The sequence below is a fragment of the Theropithecus gelada genome, chromosome 6 (assembly GCF_003255815.1).
Source record: "Theropithecus gelada isolate Dixy chromosome 6, Tgel_1.0, whole genome shotgun sequence".
Classification (NCBI taxonomy): Eukaryota; Metazoa; Chordata; class Mammalia; order Primates; family Cercopithecidae; genus Theropithecus; species Theropithecus gelada.
The window spans coordinates 10,357,973-10,374,200 of NC_037673.1; the positions used below are offsets into that span (position 1 = coordinate 10,357,973).

General features: G+C 48.7%; 1 protein-coding gene across 1 annotated transcript in view; it reads left to right on the plus strand.

Annotated features, from left to right (window-relative positions):
• Positions 1–16,228, plus strand: part of ANKRD33B (ankyrin repeat domain 33B) — an 88,162-nt gene that overhangs the window by 53,939 nt on the left and 17,995 nt on the right. The window contains exon 2 of the mRNA XM_025388732.1: positions 3,472–3,601. Within this exon, the coding sequence (XP_025244517.1) occupies positions 3,472–3,601 (130 nt within the window). The remainder of the gene's footprint in view (positions 1–3,471; positions 3,602–16,228) is intronic.

A 16,228-nucleotide genomic window follows, 5' to 3' on the forward strand; every position in this document is an offset into this window, starting at 1 on the left:
AAAAAAAAAAAAAAAAAAAAAAAAAAAAAAAAAAAAAAAAAAAAAAAGTGATGTTCTTAGGTGTCTAAATATTATATCAGCCTCCCCAAGGTGGCTGCCAGCAGGTGCCTGCTGCACATTTTGGGAAGTTTTACCTTAAGAAGCTGGAGGAGTGTGGTGGAGGGAGGAGGTGCTATCTATCCAGAGCAGAACCCTTCCCTGGTTGAGGTGAGAAGGAGGGGAGGGGAGGGTGGTCCTGAAAGAGACCTAATTCAGGAGCCAGATACTTCCGGAGCCCTGAGCATGTCCCTCTTGTAGCCACCTAGGGAAGGCGTTCCTTTTAACCTGAACCCTTTAAGTGCAGGTTGGATGTCAGGGTTGGCAAAGGCAGATGCCATCTGGGACCTTCCTGAAGGGCAGGTTTGCAGTATATGCTAAAAACTTTCAAAATACCTATTTTCTTTAATCCAGAAATCCTGCTCCTAACGATGTTTCCTGAGAAAACAAGAAACAAAATACACAAAGCCTTAGCTCCAGGGCTTTCATTGCAGGTTTTACTCATGAGAAAGTGAGAAACAGATCATCTGAGTATCCAAGAATAGGGGTTTGTTAAATAATGACAATTCTACCCCACATAGAATAGAATACTCTGGATCTACCAGAAATTTTGACACAGAGTTACTTTTATTGATGTGAAGATATTGCTGATACAGTCCTAACTAAGACATATAGCAAATGGTCCTGTTTTAGTTTAAAGAAAAATGTGGGCATATGTGTGTGTCTGGTCTATAACTTTACTTCTTCTCTTTAATTTTTGGATCTTTTTCTGCAATAAATATGAGCTACTTGTGTAATTATATGCAGAGGAAGATGTTACATTATGTTCAATATGTTTTATTTATAAGTCAGGAAATTGTAGAATACTAGAGCAATATCTCCATCCAAAGAAGCTAAAAACGATTTTTGGGCGCTCCCTGGGTGGAATGACAAGTTTTCCGGCACATTTATGCGAAAGCAGGCTGGTAGGTTAGCTGGGAGAATGGAGGTGGCGGCGGCAGCGAACTCTTAGTTCGCAGAGAGGCCGAAAACCTCAGTGGCTTCTAAGCAGAGCCTGCCTGCAGCCCACTCTTTTCTATTTAAAATTAGATTATTGTGAAACGTTTCACCGTATCGATGGAGTGACCTCTTCCAAGGGGCGCATAAGCTCGAGTGTGTTAAAGACCCTTTTCCATAGTCAACAGTTATTGAGTTCATTATGCCGTGGTATGGATGTCAGTGTTAGAAAATCAATGGTATTCTGTAGAACTTTAAAAACGTGAATATTTGTGATTTAATATTCTTCTGTGGGGCAACTAGGAGCCTTATTGAGATAAGTGGGCAGAGCTACTCGAGTCCTCTTATTGTTCCATGAAAAATTATATTCTTACTAAAAATTGGCTGGGCGTGTTGGCTCACGCCTATAATCCCAGCCCTTTGGGAGACCGAGGCGGGTGGATCACGAGGTCAGGATTTCAACACCAGCCTGACCAACATGACGAAACTCTGTCTCTACTAAAAATACAAAATTAGCCGGGTGTGGTGGCACATGACTGTAGTCCCAGTTACTTGAGAGACTGAGGCAAGAGAATCACTTGAACCCAGGAGGTGGAGGTTGCAATGAGCTGAAATTGCGCCATTGCACTCCAGCCTGGGCAACAAGAGCGAAACTCTGTCTCAAAATAAATAAATAAATAAATAAATCTGGTGAAAATCGGCTGGGCCACTGTGGAGTGGCTCAAGGTAAACTTTGTGCCTCCCATGCAGTGGTGGTGTGGCTGGCACTGCCAAGAGTGACACTTGATTGCTTGGTCATTAGCTCCTACCCTGGGTTGAATTTTAGCATCTCACTTTATGTACGTCTGTGAGGCGGTGAGCCTCACACCTGAGTCTACGCTGTTTTCCTTTGTTATGAAGTCTCCTTGTCAACTTGGGCTGCTGCAACAAAACACCATAGACGGGGTACTTACTCATAATGGAAGTTTATTCCTCACAGTTCTAGGGGCTGGAAGGCTAAGATCTTATACAGAGTGGAAATTTATTTCTCACATTCCTGGAGGCTGGAAGCCCAGGATCAGGGCACCAGCACGGTGGGGTTCTGGCCCGGGCCCTCTTCCAGGATGCAGACTGCAGACTTCTGTCTGCGTCCTCACTTGGAGGAAAAAGGCACAAGAGAGCTCTTGAGGTCCCTTTTATAGGACACTAATCCCATCCATGAGAGCTCCACCCTTGTGATTTAATCACCCCACCAAAGCCCCACTTCTTGCGCCATTCCACTGGGAGCTAGGATTTTAACATTTGGTAATATTTAATTGATAGATGTACAAAATCAACTCTCAGTGTATCTATCGAGCTTGGTTCTCTCTCCATGACTCCACGCTGCTATCCATCTCTACCTGATGTCACCACTGGGTTGTCCAGAGACAGTATCATACAATACACTGAAGTCTGCCGGCCATCTGTCCCCACGCCCACCCTGTCCCATAGCCTGTCCCTCTCATTTGATGGCAACTGCATCCTCTCAGCTGCTAGGGCCAAAACTTTGGGGTCATCCTGGGCTCTTTTTCTACTCAACGTCACCTCCATTCTAACAGCAAATCTTCCTTTCCAGAATCCAAATTTGCCTCCCCAACTGCTGCCCCCACCCTGGTGTGACACCATCCTCGCCTGCCTGGCCCCACAGTGGTCTCCCACCAGCTCCCGCTTCCACCCTGTTCTTCTAGAGCCTGTTTGCTGCCCAGCAGCCAGAGTGGATGTGGATGATTGGCAGCCGATGGCTCAGGACACTCCCCCTACTCAGGGGGTCCCCAGGGCCCTGTCCACGGCCTCTGAGACCCCCTGTTGCCTCCTGGACCCAGGTTACTCCTCTTCTTCTCACTCACTCTGCTCTAGCCTCTCCGGCCACTGGGCCGCTCCCTGGATGCACCAGGCACGGTCCTGACTTGGGGCCTTTGCTTGAGCTGTTTCCTCTCCTGGGGCGTTCCCCCTCTCTTTATCCCTGTGGCCCATTGCCTTGCCTCTTTCACGCACAGACCCCAACCTCACTTCTGCCAAGCCCAGCCTGACCACCCTATTCCCTAGAGAGCTGCACCCTGCCCTGCACGCACCTTTTTTACCCCATCGCCGTCTGCCGTGCTCTGTCGTTTATTTCTCTACGAGCCCTATAGTTGGTGCGTTTCCCTCCCTGGGGGAAGCACACCCCAGGAGGGCTGAGGCCTTAGCAGTTCACTGATGTTTTCACGTCTAGGCCCTCACTCGAGTCAGTGCTCAACACACATTTGAGAAGGATCGAGCAGCTGGCTCACTGTAAACCACCTCTGAGAATTGGGACTCCAGGTCCCTGTCATTGCCCTGTCCAGCCCCCTGGAGGGTAGTGGGTGCCCCTTGGGGTCCCCAGTGCTGACCCACCATGCTCCGGCTCTGCCCCTCTGACCCGCTTCCCCTCTTCATTTCTAGACCGGCCTTATTGTCGCCTGCTACCACGGCTTTGTGGATACCGTGGTGGCCTTAGCAGAGTGCCCCCACGTTGACGTCAACTGGCAGGACAGCGAGGGGAACACAGCCCTAATCACAGCTGCACAGGCAGGTAAGAGCTGGCTTCCCCCTTTCCTCCCAGAGCCGTGGCCAGAGCACCGCCCCCAGGCAGCCCGGGCTCCCGGTACGATGCAGTCAGGATGGAAATGATCAGAAACCATGTCCTGCTACCAAGGGGTGCCAGGGAAGGGCTGATCGCTGTGAGTGCACAAGCTGTGCATTTGGGACACTATGCATTTACCCACTTGTTCAGAATTCAGTATGGGCAGATCAAGCTCTGATACTGTCCAAAGTTTTTGAATATGAGTCTGCACCAGAAAGCCACCCTTGTCACCGCTTCACCTAGAGCCTCACACTCCATCCTGCTCCAAAGACAGGGGGTGGCACAAGGCTGGCAGACCCACCAGTGGAAGAGACATAGTCGTGTGTCTCGGTAATAGTTAATCATGAAAGTAGACACGTGTAGAAGGTGACCTTGCACTTTACCTGTAGAATTAAAGAAATGCCAGGAACTGTTTCTGAGAGCTGTTAGAGTATCCGTGTAACAAGCTGAGACGAAATTAGTGGGAGCCTCTTGTGAGCGGGTATCCAAGCACGTGGCCCTCAGCCCATCATAGTCATCGAGAGGACGGCGCTTATGTCAGTGTTGCCAAGTGCATTGCGGCTCTCCTCCTTTGGAATTGTATCCAGACATTTTTTTGAGGACTGACATGAAACCTATGCTTGCCTCTTCATAATTACACTTCATTTGGAACAGTGGTCTTGACCAGGTTTATCACTGACCCCTTTCAAATTTCTTGGCCTCCAAAGATTCTGTCTGTTTCATTGGTCAGGTTCTCAGTTGCAAGCAAAGAAGCTGCCTGCGGCTGAGCCAGGAAGGACAGGCGCTTGTGTGTTGAGGGAAGCAGGGGAAGCTCACACGGTTGTCAGGGGTTGTTGAGAATCCCACTCAGGGCCTGGAAACTGGAGGAAGTGCCCCGGACCACACTGTATGTTGATTCTTGTTGGGAAACAGCTGTTGCTGTCACCAAAGGGAGACCTCCTTGCCCCTTGTTGCTTCACAAGCCCCTGTACCAAAGCCACCCTGGGTGGATCCGATGGGTGGGGGGCCAGGGAGGCTGGAAAAACCAGTGTTTGACAGTTTCATCCCCCATGGTGGGAGTGGTCTGGGCACCCCACTTTTCAATCAAGACAAATAGAGTGGGGAGCTCTCCAAACTTAGAAAGGGCTAGGGGCTGTGCTAACATGTGTTCACCTCCTCAGGTTTCGGAGCGTGAGGCATCACCTCCATGGAGGATTCCAGGCTTTGAAAGCCTAGCAAGAGTGTGAAAAGGCTTTGTAAGGCATTCAGTGATTCATTTCCTCTCGTGGGCCAGCTGCCATGTCAGGGACCAAGGATACAGAAGTACAGGGCAGCCCCATCCTTGAGTAATTCTGCAGCTCATGGGACAGAGAAACAGACGCGAAGCCCGGCACCATCTGTCTGCTGGAGCTCGGTGCTGTGGGACAGGAACGCTCCATCTAGCCTGAAGGCTAGAGGTCTTGCAAGAAGGGAGTTTGAGCTGGGGCAGAGAGGGAGCCGGGCAGTTCTCAGGAATGGCGAGTCTTAGGGACCGTGTAGGTGGGCATGGCTGTAGGATGGCATGTGTCTAGGAGAGATGAGGGGAGGACGGGGACCAGACCATTAAAAGTCTAAGCACAGTGCAAGAGAATGTATTTCAGTAGCGTGAGGCTGTGTGAGTGGTGACAGGGGTGAGAGGATCCTGGGGGCCTAGCAGAGGGCTTAGAGCACAGGGAAGGGCCGGGAGCTGTGTGGCTGGAAACACAGGTGGCGGTGGTGGTGATGTGGGCCATTGAGGAGAGCTGGGGATCTAGGATGTCTTTGGGCTTTGGGACAGGGGATAACACCAACTGCAAAAGGCATATAAGTGAAAGAAGAGGAATGGGAGGAACACTGGTTTTGAGCTGGCTATCATAACTTTGAAATGCTCTGAGACCTCTAAGTAAAGAGGTCTCCATGGCAAGTCAGGAAGAGATGGAGCTCCAAAATCTGGTCCCTGCTAGAAATACAGATGAGGGACAGGTGTTGCTGGTGAGAGAGCTGGGACATGGATTAGGTCATGACGGTATGAGACTGTACGATAAGAAGGGATTTCTTTTCTTACTGATCTGCCAGAGCTCTTTGTGTGTTAGAGATAATAGCTGTGCTTTGATACTCATGAGTTACTTCCCAAAGTCTTGCCTATTTGCAGGTGTTTTGATTTCGTATTCACCCATGATTGTTTCTTCAGAGTCTGGAGCACAGTGTATATTTTTGGCAAGAATATGGCATTGGCCGTGCTATATCCCTGGTGTGTCCGATCAGGAACACATACCGCCAGTTTGTCCTGATGTGGGTGATGCTAAAATTTGATGAACTGCTTACTGTGAGAATCACCACATTTCTCCATTTTAAAGGCAGATATTTCACCTCTGTAATTAAGAAGTAATCTGCAAGGTGATACTTAGAGATTGTATAAATATCCTGTCTCCCCACCAATTTTTGCCCTTGATAATCCTTTTCTGAATCATTTATTTTACACCTATTATCTGATATTTTTCTATAAAGAAGAGCTTTCCTTTAGCCCCACCCTTTTTTTCAGTACCATTACTCATTTTTTAAAAATGTTGTGTGTTCTACTTCAATAACGCCTTCGTTCTTTTCAGTGCTGAAGTTATCCCAAACCTAGCCAGTGGGTAACCCTGAAGATGACTCCAGTGTCTTTTTGTCATGTTTCTGTCAGTTTTGAGTATTTTCTTGATTTATGGCACACCAAAGTGTTCCACATTCTCCCTGGACTTTCCCAGTCCCCATCTGCAACCAGCTGTATCTTCAAGGAATGATAGCTCTTTTTTAGTGGGGAATGGTGTTTAGAAACCAAAATCTGGCCTCTAGCTGTGCTCATTTGCACTAAATGTTATTGCTTCTAGGCATTTCAGTGAGCAGAGTTAGAAAAAAAATTTTAAAAATAAGGATACCTCCAATCCAAATGCAACACCATAGTCTTCCTCCTCTTCACCCTCTATATGCTTCTCCCCATTCTTTGTCAGCAAGAAACCTGGTTTGCTGCAATCACAATGCATTTACTCATTTTCCTGTCCTGTGACAGATGTGCACAAAATGGTGATACTAAAGGATAATTTTCAAAAGCTTAAAACTTGACTGTTAGGTGGATAGAAAGTGAGAACTCATTAATTAGTGATGGGCTAGTAATTAGCTAAGGCCAGTTCAAAGGAAATTTGAAGAACAGGCACATAGAGGCAGTCACAAATGCTGAAATACATCTGCTAATAGATGCAAAACTGGTTAATATCCTATAAAGCAATATAATATAATGTTATGGGTTATCTTTTCTATAAGGTGATGTTATAGACTGAATGTTTATGTCCCCCCTGTCAAATTCATATGTTGAAATGCCAACCCCCAATATGATGCATTAGAAGGGGGGAATTTGGGGAAGTAATTAAGTTTAGATGAGGTCATGAGAGTAGGGCCACCATGATGGGATTAGTGTCCTTATAAGAAGAGGAAGAGACCGGAGCTCGCTCTTTCCCCACCATGTGAGGACACAGTGAGAAGACAGCTGCCTGTAAACCAGGAGGAGGAGCCTCATCAGCAAAGGAATCTGTTGGTGCCTTGTTCTTCGACTTCACAGTCTCCAGAACTGTGAGAAATACATGTCTGTTGTTTAAGCCATCCAGTCTATGGTATTTTGTTATAGCAGCCTGAGCTATAACAGGAAGTAAATTATATCTCTACCAGATACAGTGCCATTGCCTTGCTGTAGACAATCAGTTTTACAGCTTAATTTCTATGCCCGTAGAGTTGTGGAGCTGCCTAGGAAGTAAGTACTCCCAGAGGGTCCCCTGGACAGCACCCAGCACCCAGAACCCAGCACCCAGCACCCAGCACCAGCACTTTCCTGGAGGGAAAAGAGACCCAGTCACCTCATTAGCTCAGTTTCCAGCTATGGATAGTTTGTTTGTTTGTTTATTTATTTATTTTACCAAAGAGTTAGAAATTAGAATACCACCACTGCTACCAACATCAGACCTGCTAAGTAAAAGCCCGTTACTTCTTTGTGATTGTTTTCTTCCAATATATTCCACCAAAAGTTATTGGTCTCATACACTGTATTCAAAAACGCAGTTCAATTTTTTTTAACTTCATGCCGTCTCTCCAGATTTCAAATTGCTTCCCTTTCCACAAATGCTGATGTTTTTCACTCAATCAGTGACCTATTGAATTTTTCGAAGAATATGGATTGTTAAAATTTGAAAAATTTTCTTTTGCTTCTTGCAATAAACCAATTTCATTTTTTAAATTGTTTCGTAGGCACTAGACAACCAGGGAGCACTCAATCTATTTCAGATGAAGGTGCTGCCCTGATCCTGTAGCCCAGCCGCCTTCTTTTTGAATCTCACTGTCTTTACACTGATCCAGGGTTTTTTGTTTTTGTTTTTTTCTGGCTTGCTCATCCTTCTGCTGGGACTGCGCTCATCCTTCTCCGGTTTATTTTAAGTCAAGGATGACACAGGTCCTCTTGGAGATTGGAGGGCGCTCTGGCAAAGAGAGGAGGAAAGGGCTCCAGCTGCTTTCCAGGCTCCGCGCCCAGCAGCCTGGGGCATGGCGGGAAGAATTCGGGACCAGGTGCAGGCCCCACAGCCGCTCCCCTCCTGCGCTGTGTAGTTTTACTTCCGAGTTGAGTGTGGCAGGGGAGGCTGTAACAACCAAGGAGGAGCCCCCACTCTTTGCCTGGTGGCACCTTAGGGGGAAGGTGGCATCGGGAGCTTAGTGCCCTGCCTGGCCTCATGCCTGGGGTGTTGAAAGATGTCATCGGTGGGTCTCAAAGCATCCCCATAGGCCACCTCTCCTTTTCTGCCCTTCTATCTGTGGGGCATTGCCGGAGTTTTGCAGGGTTCACTGAATTAGGTGTAATACCTCATCCTCCCCATCAACAGGGGCCTGTCTCTGCCATCTTACTTAAGAAACAGAAATAGGGTGGTGTTCCTTGATGGTTCTAGTCCACTCCTGGCTTCTCTCTGTTGCCTTTGGTCACGGATGGTGTCTTCAGCTGCTCAGGCTGCCATAAGGAAATAAGGAGCTCTCCGGGGCCTCTTTTGTGAGGGCACTGATCCCACCACGAGGACCCCCTCCCTCAGGACCTAATCACCTTCCAAAGCCACCTGCTGTAGCATCGACCTGGGTACAGGATTTTCGCACAGCAATTTCGGAGGACAGAAACATGCAGACTGTGGCAGGTGGGAAGCTGGGTAGGGGCAAAGATTCCCGTGTTCTCAGCTCTCCTGGGAGCTGGCCTACCCAGGGGGACCCAGGCTGCCAGACAGAGCTGGAGTCCAAGTGAAGTAGCAGGATTGGATGGCCGGGGTGTGGACAAGGGTCCGGGCTGTCCTGAGGGCAGCGTCACAGCTGGCAACCTGCCTGGGTGGACAGGAGGAGGCGAGCAGAGGCCTCAGCCGTTATCCTGCGTCCTCCACTTGGCCTGGCTGATGTTCTTGGAGTCTGATTTTAAAATACAATCCAGAGTGTTTGGGAGGAAAGTAACCCCACATGAGCAAGGAACTTCCGGGTGAATATCTCCTGCACCTCACTCTCAGCCCTCCTCCAGTTCTGCTCTCCAGAGTTAACTGTTGTTCATGATTTGATGCCTAGATGGGTTTACTCTGCCTTTTACATTTAAATAAAATCATTTTTATAATGTATTTTGTCTTCTTGTTTTCTTTCTTTCTTTTTCTTTTTTTGAGTCTGAGTCTTGCTCTATCGCCCAGGCTGGGGTGCGGGGGCACGATCTCAGCTCTCTGCAACCTCCATTTCCCAGGTTCAAGCGATTCCCTTGCCTCCGCCTCCTGAGTAGCTGGGATTATAGGCTCCAGTCACCACGCCCGGCTACTTTTTGTATTTTCAGTAAAGGCGGGGTTTTACCGTGTAGGGCAGACTGGTTTTGAACTCCTGACCTCAAGTGATCCACCCACCTTGGCCTCCCAAAGTGCTGGAATTACAGGCGTGAGCCACCGGGCCTGGCTTTTTTTTCTTTTTTACTGGCTTTTGTTATCTTCCCCTATTTACTGATTTGCTTGAGCTCTCTGTGGCCAGCTCGGTGTGCACCCACCCTCTGGCCTGGGCTCTGATCCCTGGACGCCCAGCCCAGGCCGCTGCCTGAGGCTTTGGGACTGAATTGTTGAGGTTGCACAGGGAGGCAGAGGGGAGAGGGACTTCACGTCATTTAAACAAACACAGATTAAAAAGCTTCCTTGTGTGTGTCTTAATTGCCTCAACGTGCAGAAGAGATTTTCCTTAATTTCTTTTTTTTTTTTTTTTTTTTTTTTTTTGAGACGGAGTCTCACTGTGTCTCCCAGGCTGGAGTGCAGTGGCGCGATCTCGGCTCACTGCAAGCTCCGCCCCCCGGGTTCACGCCATTCTCCCGCCTCAGCCTCCCAAGAAGCTGGGACTACAGGCGCCCGCTACCGCGCCCGGCTAGTTTTTTGTATTTTTAGTAGAGACGGGGTTTCACCATGTTAGCCAGGATAGTCTCGATCTCCTGACCTTGTGATCCACCCGCCTCGGCCTCCCAAAGTGCTGGGATTACAGGCTTGAGCCACCGCGCCCGGCCTCCTTAATTTCTTTCTGAAACTCTAGGGGCTGCCCCTATCCCCATAGGCATCATTGCTTAGACACTGGCTCCCAACCTTGCGCCTCTGGCATCAGCATCACCTGGGCTGGTTCATGTGAGCATTAACACAGGTCTGGTGGAAGCACAGACTGCCAGGCCCTGCCCCTGGAGTCTTTCTTTGGATAGGCCTGGGGTGTGGCCCAAGAATGAGCAGATCAACAGGTTTCCCAGCGAGGCTGATGCCACTGGCCCAGGGACCCCACGTTGAGGATGGAGGGCTTGGAGGTTTTTAGTCTGATGACGGCCAAGGGCGCCTCTCAGTGGACATTGAAGACGATCAGAGTCACAGACCCCAGGAGAGATGTTGTCGGAAAAGACGCAGAGGCATCAGGGAATTACAGTGAAAATGACTTTCCTGTGCTGTTTTGCCAAAGAGGCTGTTTAGGCCCAATCAGGTGATGTCCCATTTTAATCAATTTCATAACCAGTTTTATTTATTTGATGATTTGTTAATTTCAAAAGTTGTCTACGCCTATGTGCTCACAGCCAAAAATGACTACAAAAGTAGTATCAGGAAGGAAGAAAAAGATCCCTTCTCAATCTCCCAAACATTCCAGCTCCCTTATTAGCACTCAAGAGTTACCTCTTCAGACCTCATTCAGTCCTTTCCAAACACGCACGTATGTATGTGCACTTTTTATTCACATGACTAGGCTAGTTCTGTTGAGATTGTGTGTTTAGTGGTTTTGTTCACTTAGTAATTAATCTAGGAGCTCCTGCTGCATCGGTGTCCCTGAGCCCTCCCGGGTGCTCATAGCCCTGCCTTCCTGCATGGGATGTGTGGCTCATACCAGTTCCCCACCAAGACTTCAAGTTTGGGAGGCTTCATTCTGATTGCTTTCATTCATTGTGGTGGACCCGGCTCTTAGGCCAGTCCTTGGACATGAAGTACTTGCTTCCTAAATATTTGTTTGAAAAGAGGATATTGTGTAAAGTGCATGAACCATGGTATACTTAACTGTCCCAGTTATTGGACAGGTGAACTTTTGAGTTAACCAATGGCAGCAACGCTGTCGTGAAGTCCTTGGGTTTGGGGTGCATCTCTGAGGAGAGCGTGTTAGGGTCCTGGCAGGAGGCATGTTGAGCGACAGGTGTGCTCAGAGGGCTGAACAGAGGACTTGATGAGGGCCTGTCCATTACAGGGGAAGGGTAGAGTTAAGGGAACCAACATTGAAAGGATTAAGGGGAGGAGCTCTGCAGAGAGTGACCCAGGCCAAGAAGCTGGAACCTGAGAGGCGGCCTCAACCTAGAACCCCACTCAGGGGCTGGAGTGGGAGGTAGGGCTGGATATCCCGCTCCTTCCACCCTGGTTCCCTGCTGAGCCACCCCAGAAACCTCACTGGGGTGGAAACCGGGCAGGTGCTGGTGGTGCAGCTCAGCTTCCTAGGCCGAAAGCAGGGCAAGGAAGAGGAGAAGCAGTGTGCAGACACACTCTGAGAACAGAATTGCCTCAGCAAGGGCTATGCCTGTTTTAAGTGTACACAGCTGCCAATGGCCGTTAGGAAGCTGTGGCGATTTCTCCTTTCCCCTGAGTGACCAAGAGTGTTCTTGCCAGCCCTGACTGAGATCAGTCTTTTCAGTATTTCCCTACTCACAGTGAACCGAAACTCTGGTTTTCAGTTGTGTTTCCCCAGCTCTCTTTTGAGCCTAGTGCCTGTTAGGATGCTTTTGGCTTCAACCACAAGGACGCTGCCTTCTCTTGCAACACAGGACATCTGCAGGTGATGTTGCAGGGCTGCTTCACTGAGTAGCTGGGTGATGCTGGGACCTAGAGCCCCTTCTCAGAAATTCTTTCACCTTTTCCCTCATGGTCCCAGGCTGGCCCCAGCTGCTAGAAGTGCCACGGCTTCACGCTGCAACACTCGGAGATGTCAAGGAAGAGGAGCAAATCCCTGTCGGCATTTCCTTTTATAACACAGGAAAACATTTCCAGAAGGCTCCAGAGGAGTGTCATTGTCATCTCACCAACCAGGGTTGTGTCACAAGCCTGTGCCAAACCAGTGATGGAGGATGGCTTGTGTAGACGGCAGTCACACTAAGCAGAATCAGCATTGTGAAGCAAAATCTTAAAGCAGCCATATGTTTATGTTATTTGCTATGGCAACTGGGTTGGTTGTCTGGGAGCTGGGAGCTCTGGGTTTCTGGAGGACGCAGCATTTATGAGCACAAATTCGGATGCAAATGCCTTCATCTGCCATTTGAGTGTTCTCTAAAAAGTCTAATTTCCTCTGCTATCTAATGCACAATAAAAATACAGCCAAATCTGTACTAGGTCTGTAAATGGAGAGAATGTATGAAAATAAATCCTCATGTAATCCCTAAATCTCATTTAGCCAGTCATTTCAACTTTCACCACCTCGCCTCTAACAAAAATAAAATAAGATAACCAAAGGAATGAATAAGGAGTCCCATGGATAGAGCTGTGTGTTTATATCTGTTTCCTTGCTGTGCTTTAACAGAACAGCATGAACGTGGTGAAGTGAGGAAACGCCAGGGGTCTCTTTGAGCTGGTGATGGGATAGAGCCCGTGAAGCTTGTTTTGGGTGTAAGGAACCTCTGATGTGTGCTTGCAGCTTGTTATTTCTTGCATTTAATTGTAAAATTCTGAAGCTATGTGCTGAGAGCCAGCCTGGCAGGATGCTGCCCGGAGACGGGGACGGAACAGCAGGGATTCCGAGGGGTGGCTGTGGGTTCGGGCTGCTGCGGAGCCCTGGCTCCTGAGCTGAATCAGGGAGAGTCCCAGTTCAGAGGAGAATGTATGACTTGGTCGGAAGCCAGGAACAATGCCTCTTCATGCTATTTATCTTATTTTATGAAGCAGTGCACATGATCACGATCTTAGTGTGATCTCATTGTGGTGTTCATGTTGTTTGGAAGTGCTTTCTTTTTTCTCAGTTTGTACCACTTCAAACAAGAGAGTAGAACTTGGCCAGTCTTGGTTTCCCAACGCTGCCTTATCTTTTCCTGCGAGCTTTTCTGAGCTCTTCTGATTGGCCATGGCAGGGCCACACCCCTGCCCACTGGCCAGCCAGGAGGGCTCCTTAGCCAGGTGGGGGCTTGCCCGGTTCCTGCCTCAGACTCCTGCCTGTTCTGCAGAGAGGAGGGATGCTGCCCTCCCCTACTAACCCTGCCCGGCCATCTGCATGGTAAATGCCTTATGCGAGGAATTTCTGGAGTCTGTTCATTCCGCGTGGCTGGTATGATGTTATAGTTTCAAAGCCAACAGCCCCCTCTACTGGCCTCGTCTGGAGAACTGCAATTTGAATGCCTTGAGTCAGTCAAGTCTTAGACAACCCAATTCTGTAACATTTTCCCATTTTTAGAGCAGTTTGAGTTCGTTGCCTGTTTTTTTTGTTTGTTTGTTTTTTGTTTTTTTGTTTTTGTTTTTTTTTCCAAATGGAGTTTTGCTCTTGTTGCCCAGGCTGGAGTGCAGTGATGTGATCTTGGCTCACAGCAATCTCCGCCTCCGGGGTTCAAGTGATTCTCCTGCCTCAGCCTCCTGAGTAGCTGGGATTACAGGTGTCTGCCACCACGCCCAGCTAATTTTTTGTATTTTTAGTAGAGATGGGGTTTCACCATGTTGACCAGGCTGGTCTCAAACTCCTGATCTCAGGTGATCCATCCACGTCGGCCTCCCAAAGTGCTGGGGTTACAGGCACGAACCACCGCGCCCGGCCAGCCCTACTAATTTTTATTTTTATTTTTTGAGATAGGATCTTGCCATGTTGCCCAGGCTTGTATCTAACTCCTAGGCTCAAGTGATCCTCTAGCTTCAGCCTCCCTGGCCTCTTCTGGCCTCGGCCTCTCTGCTGGGATTGCAGGCATGAGCCACCTTGCCCACCCTGATACTTTCAATAAATAAACTTTTCCCAAAGGAGAAGTAGGAATGTTTCAGCCTTTTCATCTAATGCATATTTATTGAGCACCCCAGAGCATGCAGTCAGTTGGAAGTTTTAGGCTTGTGAACTGGGTAACGAGGGCTGTGGCGGCTGTGGGATCCCCACACGTGCATGGGAATGTGGGCAATGAGACACCGTGGGGCCGGGGTATCAGGGAAGACCTGGCATTGGAAGGGATGGCTCATCAGGTCACCAGGTAAAAAGAGGAGGCAGAATATTCCAGGTAGAGGGACTTCTTGTGCAGAGGCCACTAGATTAGAGGAAGGGGGCTCATGGGTGAATTACATGGAGAGCTGGCTATGTGACCATGAAGTGGACTGGGAGGGCATTGGTGGTGAGAGCTGAGGGTGAAGAGGTAAAAACCAGTTCATTGAAGAGTTGAGACCTCATGTAAAGAGCAGAGCCCATGGAAAGTTTTGGATGAGTAGTGGGGATGGTCAGAGGCCCTGTTGGTGTCACCGTGCTGCTGGTGTGGAGAACGAACGGGGGCAGAAGTGGGACCAAGGAGCCTAGTCAGGACAGGAGCTGTGGCCCCATGGGGATGTGGTAGCCCAGGTCAGGGACGGAGAAACAAGGACAGCTTTGGGACATCTTAAATTGTTTTTGTAGAGATGAGGTCTTGTCCTGCTGCCCATGCTGGTCTCAAACTCCCGGGCTCAAGTGATGTCAGAGGTGCAGTTGGCAGAATGTGGTGATTGCTTGGGTGAGGGAGGACGTGGAGGGCTTGAGACTGAGTCCAGCCATCTGGCTTGGGTGATGGGACGACTGGTGGTATTCATCACTGAATAAGGGATGTGGGAGAGGAGGAACTTCGGAGGAAAGATGTTTTGGGTTTGATGCATTGAGTTTGTAGGATACCCATGGTGAAATACTCAGTAAACAGACACTCAGGTAAAAAACTGAAGAAAAGAGATAGAACTGGAGAGGGTCGATATGGAAGCTTTAGAGCTGAAACTTGGATCCACGGGAGTGTATAGGATCACCGAAGGAGAGTGTATGGGATGAGGAGGGGGTTAGCAGGCAGCTGAGGAACAGCAGCATTTCAGGAAGGAGAGAACAGGAGCTCAGAATGTTGAGAAGGTGGAAAATCAGAAGGGTAAGAATCCGCATGTCCATGGAAAGAGCGTGTTTCAGAAAGGATGAAAGAGAGGAGTGAGTGGGAAATGCTGTGGAGATGTCGAGTGTGATGAGAACTGACAAATCACCACTGAGTCTCATTGTAAGAAGGTCCCTGGGGACTGCTGGGTGCGGTTTCAACAAAGTCAGAAAGTGTTGGTAGCAAGAGTGAGAGTAGATGGGTCTGGAAGTGGACCGAAGCAGAGTTGAATAGTTCGTGGAGGGTGGTGGGAACATGAAGACAGGCCCACAGGGGTTGCTGTGAGTCACATATGCTTTTAAGATGACAGACCCTTGAGCATGAATGTCAGCTAGTTATTGCTGTGTAACAAACACCTCCCATGCTCTGGGACATTTTTATTGCTCGTGTATCTGTGGATGGGCTGGGGATTGGTTGATCTAAACTGGCCTTGCTCAAGTCTATGGGCAAGTCGGGGACCTGTTCTTGGGCACTTTGGCTGGGGCAGTGCTGCTGCATGTATTACTCATCCTCTTCCTGGGAGCAGTGAGCCAGCCTGGGCATGTTCTTCCTGGGGAGACAGCTGAGGCACAAACATGTGTGAAATTCTGCATAAGTACATTTCAACTTTCTGCTTCCATCACGCCTGCAAACATCCCATCGACCAAGGTTCCACTAGACAGAAGAGCTGAGAAGTCACTTAGCAAAGGGCAGTGTGAAGAATATGGGCCATTAGTGCATTATAGGAGCTAAGGGCCTTCTGAAGGTTCACTGAAATCAACTTGCAAAAGGCAGGTGAATAAGAGAAGAGGCATACAAATGTACTTAACATGCGTACATGGGAGCGTTCGGAATGAAGACCCAAAAACGCAGGAGGAATTTTCCATTTTTCTGCTTTGGTTCAACAAAGTGTGGACAGTTACGTAGAAATATAGTTGGACAGGCCAGGCGCGGTGGCTCATGCCTATAATCCC